The sequence below is a fragment of the Phragmites australis genome, chromosome 11 (assembly GCF_958298935.1).
Source record: "Phragmites australis chromosome 11, lpPhrAust1.1, whole genome shotgun sequence".
NCBI lineage: Eukaryota > Viridiplantae > Streptophyta > Magnoliopsida > Poales > Poaceae > Phragmites > Phragmites australis.
Window position 1 is genome coordinate 3,379,157 of NC_084931.1, and position 15,952 is coordinate 3,395,108.

The 15,952-nt window shown below is 40.6% G+C and overlaps 2 protein-coding genes across 2 annotated transcripts; one reads left to right on the forward strand and one right to left on the reverse strand.

Annotated features, from left to right (window-relative positions):
* The first annotated feature begins 54 nt into the window (after positions 1-54).
* Positions 55-3,335, forward strand: LOC133885828 (U1 small nuclear ribonucleoprotein A). The gene is made up of 5 exons (XM_062325580.1): positions 55-248; positions 630-802; positions 1,300-1,393; positions 2,270-2,361; positions 2,858-3,335. Exons 1-5 carry the CDS (start codon positions 149-151, stop codon positions 3,146-3,148), a joined length of 750 nt encoding a protein of 249 aa, XP_062181564.1. The 5' UTR covers positions 55-148; the 3' UTR covers positions 3,149-3,335.
* A 3,245-nt stretch (positions 3,336-6,580) lies between these two features.
* Positions 6,581-8,422, reverse strand: LOC133883908 (mediator of RNA polymerase II transcription subunit 28-like). The gene is made up of 3 exons (XM_062323310.1): positions 8,171-8,422; positions 7,544-7,656; positions 6,581-6,919 (listed from the first exon to the last, which is right to left on the reverse strand). Exons 1-3 carry the CDS (start codon positions 8,358-8,360, stop codon positions 6,785-6,787), a joined length of 438 nt encoding a protein of 145 aa, XP_062179294.1. The 5' UTR covers positions 8,361-8,422; the 3' UTR covers positions 6,581-6,784.
* Between the last annotated feature and the right edge of the window lie 7,530 nt (positions 8,423-15,952).

Sequence of the window (15,952 nt, forward strand, 5' to 3'; positions counted from 1 at the left end):
ATGACCACCAACAAGCCCAACCCAGAAACGAACAGAGGAGAGAGAAAGCCCAGACCAACCCAGAAACGAACAGAGGAGAGAGAAAGCCCAGCATTTGAGGAGAGAGAAAGCGCAGCGAACTCGAGAGCGCTGCGCGAGGAGAGGGGAGATGAGCGGCGAGGCGGCGGTTGGCGGTGCGGAGGCGAACGGCGTCCCGCCGAACGTGACCATCTACATCAACAACCTCAACGAGAAGATCAAGCTCGAAGGTGCCGCGCCCCTCTCCTCCTCTCCCTCTCTCTTACTCCCTTCGCTAAATCCTAGCGATTTACGCGGAGATTTTTCTTGTACTTTTTGCGCCTCCGTCAGAAATATCGCATCTTTGTGGATATTTGGGCGCATTGCCCTAAGCTGCTGGCTGTGGGAATCATGGGGCCTTGAAGTTTCGGGCTTTGGCAGCTATAGGCTATAGTCGTAGCAATTCTCCTATTTGATATACTGGGTTAAAGGGATTGATTTTTTTGTCTGAATTTGGGAACTGAAGAAAATCAGGAATTACATATTTTGCAATTAATCTTAGCTGCTGTTTTCTGTTTTATCTTTGATTCATCCTTTATTTTGATATGGTTGAGCGTAATTAATCCTTGCAGAACTTAAGAAGTCCCTCAACGCCGTTTTTTCCCAGTTCGGGAAGATTCTTGATGTGCTTGCTTTCAAGACTTTAAAGCATAAAGGCCAAGCATGGGTTGTCTTCGAAGATGTTGCATCAGCAACTGAGGCTCTAAAGAGGATGCAAGATTTTCCCTTCTATGACAAACCTATGGTGAGTTAACAGCAGAACAGCGCCTGCAGCTTGGTTGTCCCTTAATTGGATCACTCAATACGACTTCTCTGCAATATCCTGCTGTCTTTGGCGTAGTGTGCATATATATTAGGTTTTTTAATTTCATGTTGAGAAAGAACATGTACTGTTGCCCTTGGTATCATACCATCACGGCTTTGGAAAAGTAGCAAAGCTTATTGATATTATTAAGGTTGTAACTTCTATGCTGTGTTTACCTGTGCAACTTTAAAGGCATGTGACTAATAAACTAGTTTGTTAGGCATTAGGTTTATAATGGTGTTGGTAAATTAAGTCTTCTGATCAGATAATTCGGAACTAAAACAAATTATGTCTATGCTAGTCAAACTGTACAACTCAGTATGGTCTGCAAGTGTCTTTTCATCTGCTTAACTGTATTTCATTTTTTACGCCAAGAAACTGTCACTTTTATATTTTATTTTTGCTTTACTCCTGAAATCTTTATTGTTTGAATTCAGAGAATTCAATATGCCAAGACAAAGTCGGATATTGTAGCAAAAGCCGATGGAACCTTTGTACCTCGAGAAAGAAGGAAGAGGATCGAGGAAAAACGTAAGATGCTGGCTAACATTCCTTTTCTTTTACATTCGTCATTTAACCGATGTAATCACGTCTGCTTAGGTATCAATGCTTTAGCTCTTCCAGATTATCTTGATGTTCACTACTTCCTTTTACTTGGAGACGTTAGGATTTAGGTTTAAGTAATCCATCACATATTAACACTTAACACTGAATACTTCCGGTGTACTTCATAAAGACTGATTGAAATATGTTCTGAGGATGGACTCTTGTTCTTAGTGGGCTAAATATGAGTCACAAGGGTATTAGTGTCTCTGTCATGGTTCCTCTTTGTTGTTGGACAAATGATATTCAGATATTGGCACTTCAATGTTGAAACAGTCAGAATTAATCAATTAACTGAGGCATCAACATTTCTCTTGGTCCCTTGTTCAATGTGAAGCTTTGTTCAGTATCAAATGGTAACTGGTAACAAGTGTCAAGCTATTTAACAAGAGACTATCGTGAATACACATTTTCCAATCAAGATCAATAGATGCATTTTCTTATTGCTAGAATCTCTTATTGTCAAATGTTTTGTTTTCTTTACTTAGTGAGTTGGGAGTTGGGACAAATGCCTTTGTCTGGTCCAACTTTACTCAAAGCTTACAATTGCTGTTTCTTCGATTAGGATGTTAATACTAAATTGAATATAAGCATCCGGGTCAGCGAGGAGGCTATCTCAACCTGAGAATCAATTATCTGTTCTGTGCACCAGACATAGCCTTACAGACTCTTAACTCTGTAGAAAGAATTGGTGCTTGCTAGGATGAACTTTTGCTAGTTATGGGCTTATGGAAACTTTGCTCACCTTCCTCTTTTCTTTTTGAGAGCAAGCCTCATTAATTTGCTTGTTCTTGAATAATGCAGATGAAAAGAAGCAGAAGCGTGAGCAGCACCATGATGTTAGTCAAGTTGGCTTGGGCATAAATGCTTACCCTGGTGTTTATGGGGCTCCTCAGGTGAGAACTATGGAATAGACTGAAATCATTTGCTTTTCTTATGTGGGGTATGTGATGCATTAAAGTAGGCCTTTGGTATTCCAACAAGTCGCATATGTTTGAGCATGGGCTCCAAGATCCACTCATCTTAGTTCGTTTAATTTATACAGTATTTTTTACAGATCTTCTGCTCTGAATTTCATCGTTCAGTATGGCAAATGAATTTAGCATTCTGTGCATGATCCAGCGATTCTCAGTACAGAATTATTTTGGGAAAATTTACCTTTCAGAGTATTGAGCATTCATCTAGCAATGCAAAATAACTTGAGGTTTAGGTGTGACATGATGTCACAGCTCTATGCTTGCGTATTGCATAACATTTAAATATAAAGCCTCGCTGTTGGTGCAATGAGCATGTTTTCACATGTAATTGTGTTCCTCTTTTGTGCTAGGTCGTTTTCTTCCGCCTATTACTTGATATGATGTCTTCAACTTACATTACTTGTTTCTTATACAGCTCACTCAGATACCTTTTGCTGGAGGACAGAAGGTCATGATGCCAGAGATTATTGTGCCAAACAACATCCTATTTGTCCAAAATCTGCCACAAGAGACGACCCCCATGATGCTGCAGATGCTCTTCTGCCAGTACCCTGGTTTCAAGGAAGTTAGGATGGTCGAGGCAAAGCCTGGAATCGCTTTTGTGGAGTATGGAGACGAGGGGCAGGGCACTGCTGCCATGAATGCTCTTCAAGGCTTTAAGATTACAAAAGATAACCAGATGCTTATCACATACGCGAAGAAGTAACAAGCTCCCGAGCTGTATTTACTTGATGAATGAATGTTGTATTCTGAGTTTTGCGCAATTGTTAGAAATACATCATGTGTTAGGTAGACTGCATCCTGCATAATGTGGCTAAGTGTATTGCTTAGCTGTGGTTATGTGCGTTTCAGAGACAGATAATGAGAACTATTTTTGTCTCAGTTTACTGTTATCGATGTCTTCTGCTTCTTGGCTCTCCATTAATCTTGTTTCTGTTTGGTGGCTTACTATTTTGTTGTATTTTGTTGGGTTCGGCTATTCTTCTTGTTTCGCGGATGATTGAGCTCTCATTGATATCATCCATAGAGGTTCCCAGGGAGTTCTACATCCTTGATTGCTTGAGTTTCCCTTCATTCTCAACAGGTGGTTTCCCACTTGAGAATAATCCACATGTTTTGCATTATGCTTTCCTTAACAAGCATTGGTTAAAGAAATATCCGTCTTCAAGATAACGTTTCAAGCATTTTACGCACATGTGAGATTTTCTTTTAATTTACTCCCTCCATTCTTTTTTATTTGTTGTTATTGTCTTTGAGGTGTTTTGCAACTTTACTTTTGTAGGTACTAATAAATTTATACTTTTATAAAAAAACAAATCTAATAGTATGATTTTCAATCAATTTGAGAGATTTGAACGTATCAATGGTGAAATTTTAGAAAGTTTGACGGCACGGATTATAGGAGGACAAACTGAGAAAAAGACGGAGTAACAATGTTCCGGTACAATTGGAGACCACTTCTATTGCCTCCACAGCTAGTGGTCGCCCAGTTAGTCCACACGGGCAACGTTATCTTGGATACCCTGCGGTTGGTGGACAATGGTGGGGAGCTAGGAATCCTGTGGAATGAACTCCATCTCCATGAGCCAATTGATTTTTTTTTTTGTCACCGTTAAGAAATGGTGCTTATTTGTTACTCTGGCTCACAGTCATTGACTCAGATAGACCTATATTTTATTGATACGAGTGACATTATAATTAAAGAGTTAATCTTTTGAGTGACAAATCATCGATTTATTCCCATCTTCCATCCCGTGGGCTTCTAGTACATTTGGTGTGTGGTGCGCCAAATCGACTTTGATGAGGGAGTGATGGTCTCCCAAGGAACATATATGTATCATGTCAACCCGCACCGGGCAGCTTTGCTAGATGTCTGACCTCTTACGTCAGTAATCTCAGCAATGTTAATTGCCACCCTAATGTCATGGAGATGCTTGAGGAGGAGCTAAAAATAGGTCGTTGACCTATCCGTTGGGACCTACCTTTTCTATTGAAACATTGCGGCGGAGCCATGGAAGGAGAACATCCAGCAGGGCTTAGTTCCATCGATCTAGGCTAGATATAGTTGTGGTCTGAAGAATTGCTGCCCTAGTGATGTGTGACAAGAATGAGTGAAAATTTGATAAGACAATTCAATGATCTGGTAAAGCTTACTGTCATTTGCACTTTCTTTTCTATGTTGTTTAATTGCATGATAGAGCTAACTTGGTTTGTATGCCTCGTAAATCAAGTCTAGCTTACCTAAAAGTATGTTATATCATATTGCCCACTCTAATGTACTGACATTGTAGCTAGAGAGAATGGTATAACCGTTGGACTGGATAGCAGGTCTCAAGCCCTCCAAGCTTCAGGTTTTGGGTCGCAAATTGGGTTTACGAGGTTTCAGGTTTCATGATATGAATTCCTGCAAGTTTATGTCAAGGATGAGTGTAGGCTGCAAGTTTTAGCATGCCTCAAACAAAAAATGTGCATGTTAATTTGAACTGGTTTCAGGATCAAACAAATGCATGTTTAGAGAGGGGAGAAACATGGAGAGATGGCATCATCCACAATCATGTTAAATGCTGCTCAGATACGTTTCCGTGTTTCAAGAACTGAGATGAATTGGGAACTAATTTTGCAGTCATATGCATTCTCCATATTAGTCAGATATACTTAAGCAAAGTTGCGTGATCACATGATTCTTATCGAGTGAATTTATACCAATGTGTTGATGTAAATTACAATGAGGGAGTTTGCTGGGATACAAATCTCCCTATCCAAAAAGGTCCTCGAGGTTGTGGGCTTGTAGCAACTAGAGTCGCTCAAATTGGTAAGATAATTTTAACCTAAACCGAGAGTCGTAATACACTTCCGATGCTCACAGAATTAACAGCCTAATATGTTGCACAAAATACGACGAAGTGAAGAGCATAAAAGGCAGTGACTACATCGACTATAAGCAACTACAGCATGGAGCATTTATCCATACATATATTGGATATTATCAGCCCCCAATGGGTAGCTTCGCTAGTTTTCTGCCACTTACACCAGCAATTCCGCGTTAGCTATTTCGACATGTGGGCAAACTGTCTTCTTCCTAATTCCATTGATCAAGAATTCTAGATACAATTGCTGCCTTAGTGGATGTTGTGGGACAAGAATAATGAACATTTTAGGACTCAAAGATGTTTCAATGATTTGGGAAAACTAATTGCCTCTTGCATTTGTTTTATGTTATTTACCTGCTAGAGCCAACTCTGTTCATGTGGCTCATAAATCAAGTCTAGTCACTTTCAAGTTCTTCAACTTTCAGGTTTTGAGTCACAACACGGTTTCAGAAGGTTTCATGCATGTAGAAATCCAGCTAGTTTCAGAAGGGGAAAATGTTAGGAATTCAACATATGAAGAACTCATCTAGCAGTGAGATATAGTTTACGGTTTAGGTGGGTCCATGAAGCGACAGATCTAATCATGTTAAGTAAAATGTTAGAAATCCAACTTATGAAGAACTCTAAGCGTGTGTTTATATGATGCGCAGTATTAGTTCACCAAGCATGTTTTCATATTGGATGTTTGTTCTTGTTTTATGGGGCATCATTACGCATTTCCCTGCAGCTCATTTGCTTGTTTGATATGTTCAAATTACATGAATTGTTGTGTATACTTTTCTTAGTTACCTTCTGCTGGAGATGTCTAGAGAAGGTCATGATGCCAGAAATTAATTGTGCCAAACAACATCCTGTTCATAGAAAATCTGCCACGCGAGACGATCTTCGTGATGCTGCAGATGCTCTTCTGCTAGTAAATTAGGTTGAAGGAAATTACCAGAGGCAACCAAATGCCCGACTACAACAACAACAACAACAACAAAGCCTTTCAGTCCCAAATGCCCGACTAGATGACTCAATTTTGTAGGCTGGTATGATTTCTTGGATGTGTTTTGTAGATTTAATCCAGGTAAATCCTGTCAAATGAAGCATGCATTTCAGAAACTGTGATGGAATAGAAACAAAACCTTGCAGTCATGTATTATGTCCGTTAGTCCTGTGTGGATATTTAAAAATGCATGATTAGATTGTATTCATTTCCCATCTAGTGAGTTGGCAAACTTGAAGCAACCTACACTGTTTTATTCATGCATGTTTCACACGGAACAAAAGCAAAAGCATATAGAAACTGCATAGACCATAAGCAAATACAACATCAAACATGGATAAGGGGATTTTGTTCATGTCTTCTAAGATACAGAACCGAAAACCAATTGCCTGTTCACTTGACTGATCAGATCCTAAAAGCACGTTATGGTCATTTGGTCACCTATGGATTCATGGTCATTGCAAGGTAAACTACAAAATCACACTCAAACTCTTTCAAGCTTGGTGATGTGTTTGCCCAGCTGCTCCTTCAGTTCTTTCTGCCAACCTTCAATCAGCTTCTTGTGCTTGGCAATAAACTCAGAGTTGGTCTTCAGTTCTTCCTCCATTGTGGTAATCTCCTGCAAAGTGCAAAACCAAACATGTCGACAAGACAATAGATCTTGGGTAAGTCGGTATAGACTATAGCACAGATGAGCTCTCTCAACTGCTACCAATGCATTTTTACAGAAGTGATTGCATGAAAATTACATGGAAATTCCAATGGGAGTACTGTTTCCTAGAAGTGACAATTCAGCAAGGCTATCAGTTCCTTTAGATTCTTGAATTTCGTGTTAATAGATATCCTTTTAGTACATAAGTTAAATCAGAATAGAACAACAATATTCCATCTTATCATTCAGTTCCAGATTTTCCTGAGCAGTCTTTGTCGTCAAGCTTTGAATGTTACAAACTGACTGTAGCAAGTAGCAAGTAGCAACAGGTGATTTTTAAGTTAGGTATTCCTAAGGATAGCACCAACCACAAATGATTAATTTGTGTCTGATCAAATCAGGTGACATGTCAAGCCTACTACCAATGAGAACTTGAACCCTTTCTCTGCCACCACACCCCACTTTCCTTTCACCACCTCTCCGCTTCTGATCTGCCTTCAGCACTCCAGGTACCCACTCCACCCCCCCTAACACGAACAATTATCTTTCTTTGTTCCATTGGCAATTATACAAAGATGACATGAAATGTACCTTCCGAAGCATCTCTTCGGTCCTCGGTTGGTCCTCTCGCTGCAGGCTGATGAAGTAAGACTGGAGCTTCTTGGCAGCCTCCATGAAATCCCTTGCGTGAATCTCAACATCAACTGTTAAGAAAATACCAACCACAACACTAAGGATCAGCAGTTTGGTACTAGAGAACCACAGCAACAAAGCCTTTGTCGCAAGCAAGTTGGGGTAGGCTAGAGATAAAACCCACAAGATCCAATTAAAAAGATGATGAGAAAAAACAAGGCAATACATTTTCTGTAACAGCAATTCTACACATATGCAGTATACAAAATGCCACAATCTCAGTACTTGCAAATTGCAGTGTGATCTGAACAGTTGATAGAATACGAATTTCTCCTAGGCTCCCGGCATCAAAGAAGCCAATCGCAGAATAAATATGATCAGGTACAAGAAAGATGCTAGCTTTCGCTACACAGAGCAAGGGTTTCCTCCTACCTATCTCGTAGGCAAAGCAACGAGCACCTGGCGCGCGAGGCGCCATGGACCAACCAAAACTGCGAATCTTGGTCGGAGTAGCAACCGCGCGGATCAAAGGGAGGCGACGGAGAGAGGATGAGAGGGGAGGATGGGTGTTTGATTCGTCCTTACTCTGGTGGGAGGACTGGAGGGAGCGGTCGACGGCCTGGAAGGAGCGCGCGGGTAGGCACGGGAGCAGCGCCGCCTCCAGAGCCGCTACGCAAGCCAGCATGTCCTCCCGCCCGCCCGCCGCGGGCGTTGCCTGCTGATGGGCCGGAGGCGTCTGCGCCGGTGACAGCGACGGCGGCGGCGGCTCAGCCATGACGGAGGGAGAGGAATTGGGATCGCTTGCCTCCGATTTGTTTTCGATAATGCTAGTCTTTATACGTCCGATGCATCGGAAAAATTATATAATGTTACGTGGACATTTTTATATGATATTTTATTATAATTTGTGTTTTACCGTATTGCAGATTATATGTATAAATATTTTAGATGTTTAAATTTAATATTTTTATGAAAATTTATTATCATAGTTATTTTGGTACGTTGCATCTCGAAATCTCTTGTGTACAGATTTGGCCCGAAAAATTATTTATTTGAGTTAATTCTATATTTCCGTATCTCTAATATTTCAGATGTTATAGAAATTTGTTGCCATAATTATTTTCATATATTGCATCCAATTCTACACTATATGGGTTTTTACCTGAAATGTTGCGTCCAACATGATGTGATGTTGCGGTAGGAATTTTTCTCTCGGAATCGGATACATACAACAAGCTATTTTGGTGTATTTTTTATGTTGCAAACGTTGACTTCAGATGTTACAAACGCTATTTTTAGATGTTGCAACAGACTATTAATTGGATTGGAAGATGAATCGGACGTCCACATGATGTTGCGTGCAACATATCAACATGTTGCGGTGGGAATTTTTCACTCTCAATCATGCGGCTATAAGGTGGTTCAAGTAGTCTGATCCGACAACACGAAATCGTCCGGAGCTATGACCTGTATCGGACGTTCGGGTGCTAGGGACGTTGATTTGTTTTGGCAACTCCTCTCGAGACAAGAAACGACCGCTTGTTGGAGGATGGATGGCTAGGATCGATCCATCACAACCTGGTACCATGCCTCTCTGACAAGTGAGGTCCGTCTCGAGCCGATAAAAAGCCCAATTTATTTCAAGCTCATCATCTCCATCAACCTAGACTCTTAATAGCATCTCCAACAGATCCTCCATCTAACCTTCCATCTCATCCCATAGCCAAAACTAGCAAAAATCCATCTCCAGCAGAGCCTCCATCTTCCACGTTGGCGGAGGCGGGAGGGACCCCGTCAAGACTCGCACCAAGAGATCTAGAATGATAATGCGAGCCCGCGCAGGTGGTTCTCGTCAGCTAGCAGCAACCGTAACAAGCTCGTCGGCGTGCATGGCAGTCGATGGCTCGGTTTGTTGGTGCATAGGAGGATGGAGCCACGGGGAGGAGAAAAAGAGAGGTTGGTGAGCTGGATAGTGGAATTGGGAGCTCACCAGGGCCTCAACTCAGGCGAAGGAGGCTCAGAGAACCGAATCTCCATTGATGTCCAAGATCCCGATGTTGGAGTTAGAGAAGAAACGGCACAAAGGCTATCACAAGAAGTTGCACCTAGTGCAATTGGCCAAAGCGCATTGTTGCGCCACTCGCGTTTGACCCCTGCTCGACACCAAAGCTATCACGATGGGATAGGGTAAGAGAATCATTTTTTCTTTATAAAATTATACCAGAAGCTCTAGTATTCCTTAAAATAGAAATGACATTTGGGTTCAACCTCAGACGGTTGTAGCGAGGTTTTCAAAAATTGGGAAAAAAAAATCCGCATCTCACCTCCAGTATTGACTGTGCGGCATCCCTAAGAGCTACATATTTCAGGTTAATCAGATCTGCATACAATATGTGCATTTTGCAACGATCTAAAATTAATTTATTGGTTGTCACAAATACTTGGCGTTTTGTTCCAGACAGGTCAAAGGTTTGAAATTTTGACTATCAATACTTTAAAATATTTAATTTGGAAATATGAAGTCACATGTTTATATTTGTCTTGAAAATACTTTTATAATCTCTTAAATTATTGCATTTTATAAATATATTCTAATAAAAATTGAGGTCAAGTGTAGACATTAGAGATCAAATCATATCCATAACGTCAAACATTTTTGGCTGGAGGGAGGATGTAATCTTTTAGTCTCTTGGTCATATACATTTCAAGAATTTTCTGTTTACATCACTTTGTATGACTTCATGTGACTTTCTGAAAATTGATGGTCACAGTTGTTTTATTTAGAGACTATGATTTTTTTTTCAGAACAGATTATCCTCGAATTTCATTACTTAGGTGCAAGAAATTACAACCACCCCACCATTCAAGTCTACAAATTTACAAACCCTTGATCTAAAACTAACCAAAAAACGACATCCAACATCAGTAGCACAGCTCGAAGAGCTGCCCCAAAAACGAACCTGCCAAACATACCAACATAAATATGAAATGATCAATAACTATATTATTTAACGACAAGTTTTGGATTAATGTTTGCTCTTATTTTTAGGTATTCATGTATATAATTAATATAACGGTAATTATTATTTATTTTCAAATTAATTGTCATTTGTATGATTCATTCACGCATGGATGTATGCATGGTAGCTCCATTTTTTTTATGAAAAGCTTGGTTGCTCTATTTTATTATGTTGATTTGATATTAATTTACTTTGTATATTGTAGATGGATCATGGCTGGATGTACGGTTCTCGTACAAACCAAGGATACCTTGATTGTGTGATAGCTTTTCTGACAGCTGTTGAGAAGGATCGATTGGAGAAGGGTGTTAAATTTATATATTGTCCTTATTGCAATTGTAAAAAACAAAAGATTATTTCTTAGACAGAACGCAACCCCTACAGATTCAAGCACACTTGATTATCAGGGGCTTCAAACCGGACTACACATGTTGGACCAAATATGGTGAAGAGCGGAATGCGTTACACAAAGACGTTGGTATCGTCGAAGAATCTGAAGTCAACGTAAGAAGAGAAGATGACAAGGAATTTGATGCAGATGATGACGCCTGTGGTGCTGCAGGCGACGATGATAGGTTGGATCAGATGTTGTGCGATGCAGACATGAACTTGAGTACTCAGAGAGACTTTAACAAATGCATGTGCTTGATTGAGGACTCGGAGAAGCCGTTGTTCCCTGGATGTAAACCGGAATACACAAAGTTGACATCCCTGCTTAAATTGCTTAAATTGAAAGCAAGCGATGGTTGGTCGGACAAGAGTTTCATGGCGCTATTAGAATTCTTATCAGACATGCTTCTGGATGGAAACGAGCTGCCCAAAAGCACATACGAAGCAAATCAGATTCTTTGTCCATTGGAGATGGATGTACAAAGGATACATGCATGTTCGAACGACTGTATCATCTACCATAAAGATCTATCAGACTTGCATTCATGTCTAGCATGCAAAGCATCTTGATACAAGCGTAAGAGTCAATCAGACGACGAGGAGGTGAAGAAAAGAATTCCTACTAAGGTGGTGTGGTATCTACCTATAATTCTGCGTCTTAGGCATTTGTTTGTGAATAAAAAAGAGACCAAATTGTTGTGCTAGCACTCGGTGGGCCGCAAGCAAGATGGAAAGCTAAGGCACCCTACTGATTCTCCCTAGTGGAGAAACATCGATACGATCTTCGATAACTTTTGGTGTAGAACTGAGGAATATAAAGTTTGCTTTGAGCACGGACGGGATGAGTCCTTTTGGGAACATGAGCAGCAGGCACAATATTTGGCCAGTTGTTCTCAGTATTTACAACCTATTTCCATGGCTATGTATGAGGCGGAAGTACTTGATGATATCGCTGCTTATCCAAGACCCGAGACAACCTGAGAACGATATTGATGTATATCTAAGACCATTGGTGGAAGATCTAGAAACATTCTGGAACAAATAGGCACAAGTATGGGATGCGTACAAAAGAGAGAATTTCACGCTACGCGCCTTATTGTTGTGCACGATCAAATGATTTGCCTACACTACATAACCTTTCGGGCCAGAGCAAACAAGTAGACTCGGCGTGCCCTCATTACTTAGATGGTACCGTGAGTATGTGGCTGCCCCACTCGTATAAAACGGTGTTCATGCGCTACCGTAGGTTCCTTAGTAGGTATCACCTGTACTGCAACATGAAGGAACAATTCGACGGAACGAGGGAGAGAGATGTATGTCTAAGGCACTACAGTGGTCAAAAGGTGCATAATATGGTTACAGATCTCGATGTTGTGTTTGGAAAAGGGAGTAAAAAATCTAAGGATACCAGTGGCATATGGAAGAAGAGATCGATATTGTGGGAGATACCGTATTAGAAGCACCTTGAAGTTCGCCATTGCATCGACATGATGCATGTAGAGAAGAACATGTGCGAAAGCTTGGTTGGTCTTTTATTTAATATTTCAGGTAAGACGAAGGACGGCCTTAATGCAAGGCTTGATCTGGTTGATTTGAAGATCAGACCCAAGTTGGCACATGAGCCCTCCAAAAAAAGGTAGAACGAGGCTTTCTACTGCTTGCTATAATCTGAAAAAGGCCAAGAGAACTGAACTGTGCCGGTGCTTGCATGGTGTGAAAGTTCTGTCCAGTTACTCTACCAACATATCGAAACTTGTTTCGATGCAAGATTTGAAATTAGTTGGCATGAAGTCCTATGATTGCCATGTGTTGATGACACAGATGCTTCCTGTTGCAATCCGAAATATCCAACCGAACTATCTCCGAAATACAATCACCAAGCTGTGTTACTTCTTCAATACAATTTCTCAGAAGGTCATCGATCTCGAAGTACTTGATGTTTTACAGGCCGATGTGGTGAAGACACTATGCCATCTTGAGATGTACTTTCCTCCGTCGTTTTTTGATACCATGGTACATGTTATCGTTCACCTTATGAGAGAGATAAAGATATGCGGTCCAGTATTCCTATGTTAGATGTACCCGTTTGAGAAGTACATGAGAATTCTCAAGAAGTATGTTCGGAATCAATCTCGTCTGGAGCGCAGCATCGTCCAAGGTTACACAACTGAAGAGGTAGTCAAGTTTTGCGTCGATTACATGGAGCTGCTCAAACAAATAGGTGTGCCCATGTCTCACCATGAGGGGAGGTTGGATGGGAAGAGGACCATAAGTAGAAAATCAATCATTGCTGACTTTGCCACGTTATCTAAAGCCTATTTCACGGTCTTGCAACATATGATTGAAGTATCCCCGTATATCGACATGCATAAGGATGTACTACGCAAAGAGAATCCAGGCCGTACGTAGGCTTGGATCACAAAACAACACAATTGCAGCTTCAACAACTGGTTGGCAGCGCGAGTCAGTAATAATAGTTCAACAGAAGACAATATTGGCTGGTTGGCAAGATGGTTAAGTCACACAGTTGTGATATTTGAAGCATACAACATAAATGAGTACACCTTTTATATCAAAGCATGAAATAGTAAGAGCACGGTACAGAACAGTGGTCTATGCATAGATGCCTTTCAGGACAAACATGGGGTCTGCGAGTACTATGGGTACATAAAGGAGATTTGAGAACTTGACTTTGTATGTTTCAAGATCTCCCTCTTTCATTGCCGTTGGGTCACACTCTCAAGTGTTAAGGTAGACAAGTATGGAATGACTACTATCGACCTCGAACGTGCCGCATATAAAAACGAACCATTTATACTCGCCAAGCAAGTTGTCCAGGTCTTTTATGTGCAAGACCTGGCAAATCCAAAGCTTCACGTAGTCCTTCAGGGAAAAAGAAGGATTGTCGGAGTTGAGAATGTCGTGGACGAAGAAGAGTACAATCAATTTGATGAGTACTCTTTTGAAGATGCCATCGCCATTAATGAAGAACAACTTTCGACCGGGGTCACTTGCTATCTACACGTCGATCATCAAGAAGGGCTGATTGTTAAAGCTGTATGATGTTATTCAATAGTTATGTACCTATATATTGCAATGTAATATATAAAAATGAATTAGTTATGATTTTACTTAAAAATTTCATCTTATTAATTTGGAGTTCGTATGAATTAGTTATGAATTTTGCTAGTTTTAGTTCAATTTAATAGTTAGGTTTAATGATACCCACACTACGTGATAGTATATATTTAATCATAAATTTACATATAAATTTCTTCTTATTTGGAGTTTGTATGAATTATTTATGAATTTTGCAAGTTTTAATGTTTTGGTGGAAAATCAATAGTTGTGATAGCCCAAATGGCTTGAGCATGTCATTAAGCATAATAAGCATCATTAGCATAACTTGCAATTTCAATTAAACATAAATTGTGAAAATCAATGTTAATTGGTGCATTGTTAAGCAACTCATAATATTGCTATGAAACATAAGGTTGGAAACAATTTTAGAAATTAGTCTATGAAATATGAATAATATAAATGAATTTTTCCAAATTTTTGGAGATGGTTTTGAAGGTATAAGAATTACCACAAGTTAGAAAAGGTTGCATGTTTGGAGAATTTTAGTTTGAAATTGGCTCAGGTATTATGGGTCAAACTAGTTAAAATGGGTTGCACATGAATTGTAGTTTCACACAAAATTTGTCCCATGAATTTTGAACCAAGGGAAGATATTCTTTTCAATAGAAGAAGTGCAGATGATATTTTTCTTTAGTCAGTCACTATTCATCAGCCCCAACTGTCATCCCTCTCTCTGCCTCTCACCTCCTCTCACTTGCCGGGCTTTGCTCAGGGGCGGCCGCTGATTTCCTTGACTTTGGAGGCCAGCCACATCACCGGTCATGTGAGGAACCGTCCAAACGGTATTCAAATTAATCACCAGGCGGATCATTTTTCATAATCACAACCTCGACGATTAATCAGAATGTTGTCCCGGTAGTCCCGGCACGTGTTTTGTGCCCAAGATCGAAACACATACCTTTCCAACATATAAATCACAACAAAGCTTAAGAAAGAGCGAGCAATTAACATTATATTATAAGTCTTTAAACATGCAGCTGTTTCCACAATTTACAACAAAAAGGAAACAACAACTACGTAGCGGAAGAAAACTATACAACAAAAGCATATGGAGCCACATGCCCTTAGGCTCCATACCAAAATACTGAGTTCGGAGTAGAGTGTGTTACTACTGCCCGCCACCCTGATCGGCAGGCACAAAGTAGCCAAACACTGTCTCTTCCTCGCCGACCTGTGAACCTGCATCAACTTAAAGGGAAGCACCCTGAGTACGAAGGTACTCGCAAGTCTTACACAATATAAAGCACATATACATAGCTCGACTCCAAGGATCATGCATTAGCTAGTAGCAAAGATTAAACATGGTTAAGTTAATTAAGCTGTAAGCATCCTAGACATAGGTGTGAGCAACTAACTTAACCAACTTAAATGAAACTACCCTGCCATAACCAACAACTGAGCATATGTAAATGTAACAACAAGTATATCAATGTGAACAAGTGCCAACTTGAACCACCAACCACCATACCCAGACCATAATCACATGCCCAACCATCAACCTTATGCCATCATCCACAAACCACAACGAGAACTCTACGACCGGGTGCAGATGAAACAATAGCATACTCATGACCGAGAGCGCGACAGTTCAAACTGTTTATACACCCTGCAGGGGATACTCCTGGACCCACACGACTCGGGGACCATACGGCTTGTGCCACCCACTAAAGTGCACATAAGGGGTACCCGTGTCAACCTTTCCCAACCAGCCCCAACCTTGTGGGGCATGCATCGCTCGGCGCAGCGATACTAGAACTACTCCCGGAGCAAACTAGTACCGCTTACAAGCTCGCCCACTCACACCATCGATGTTCAC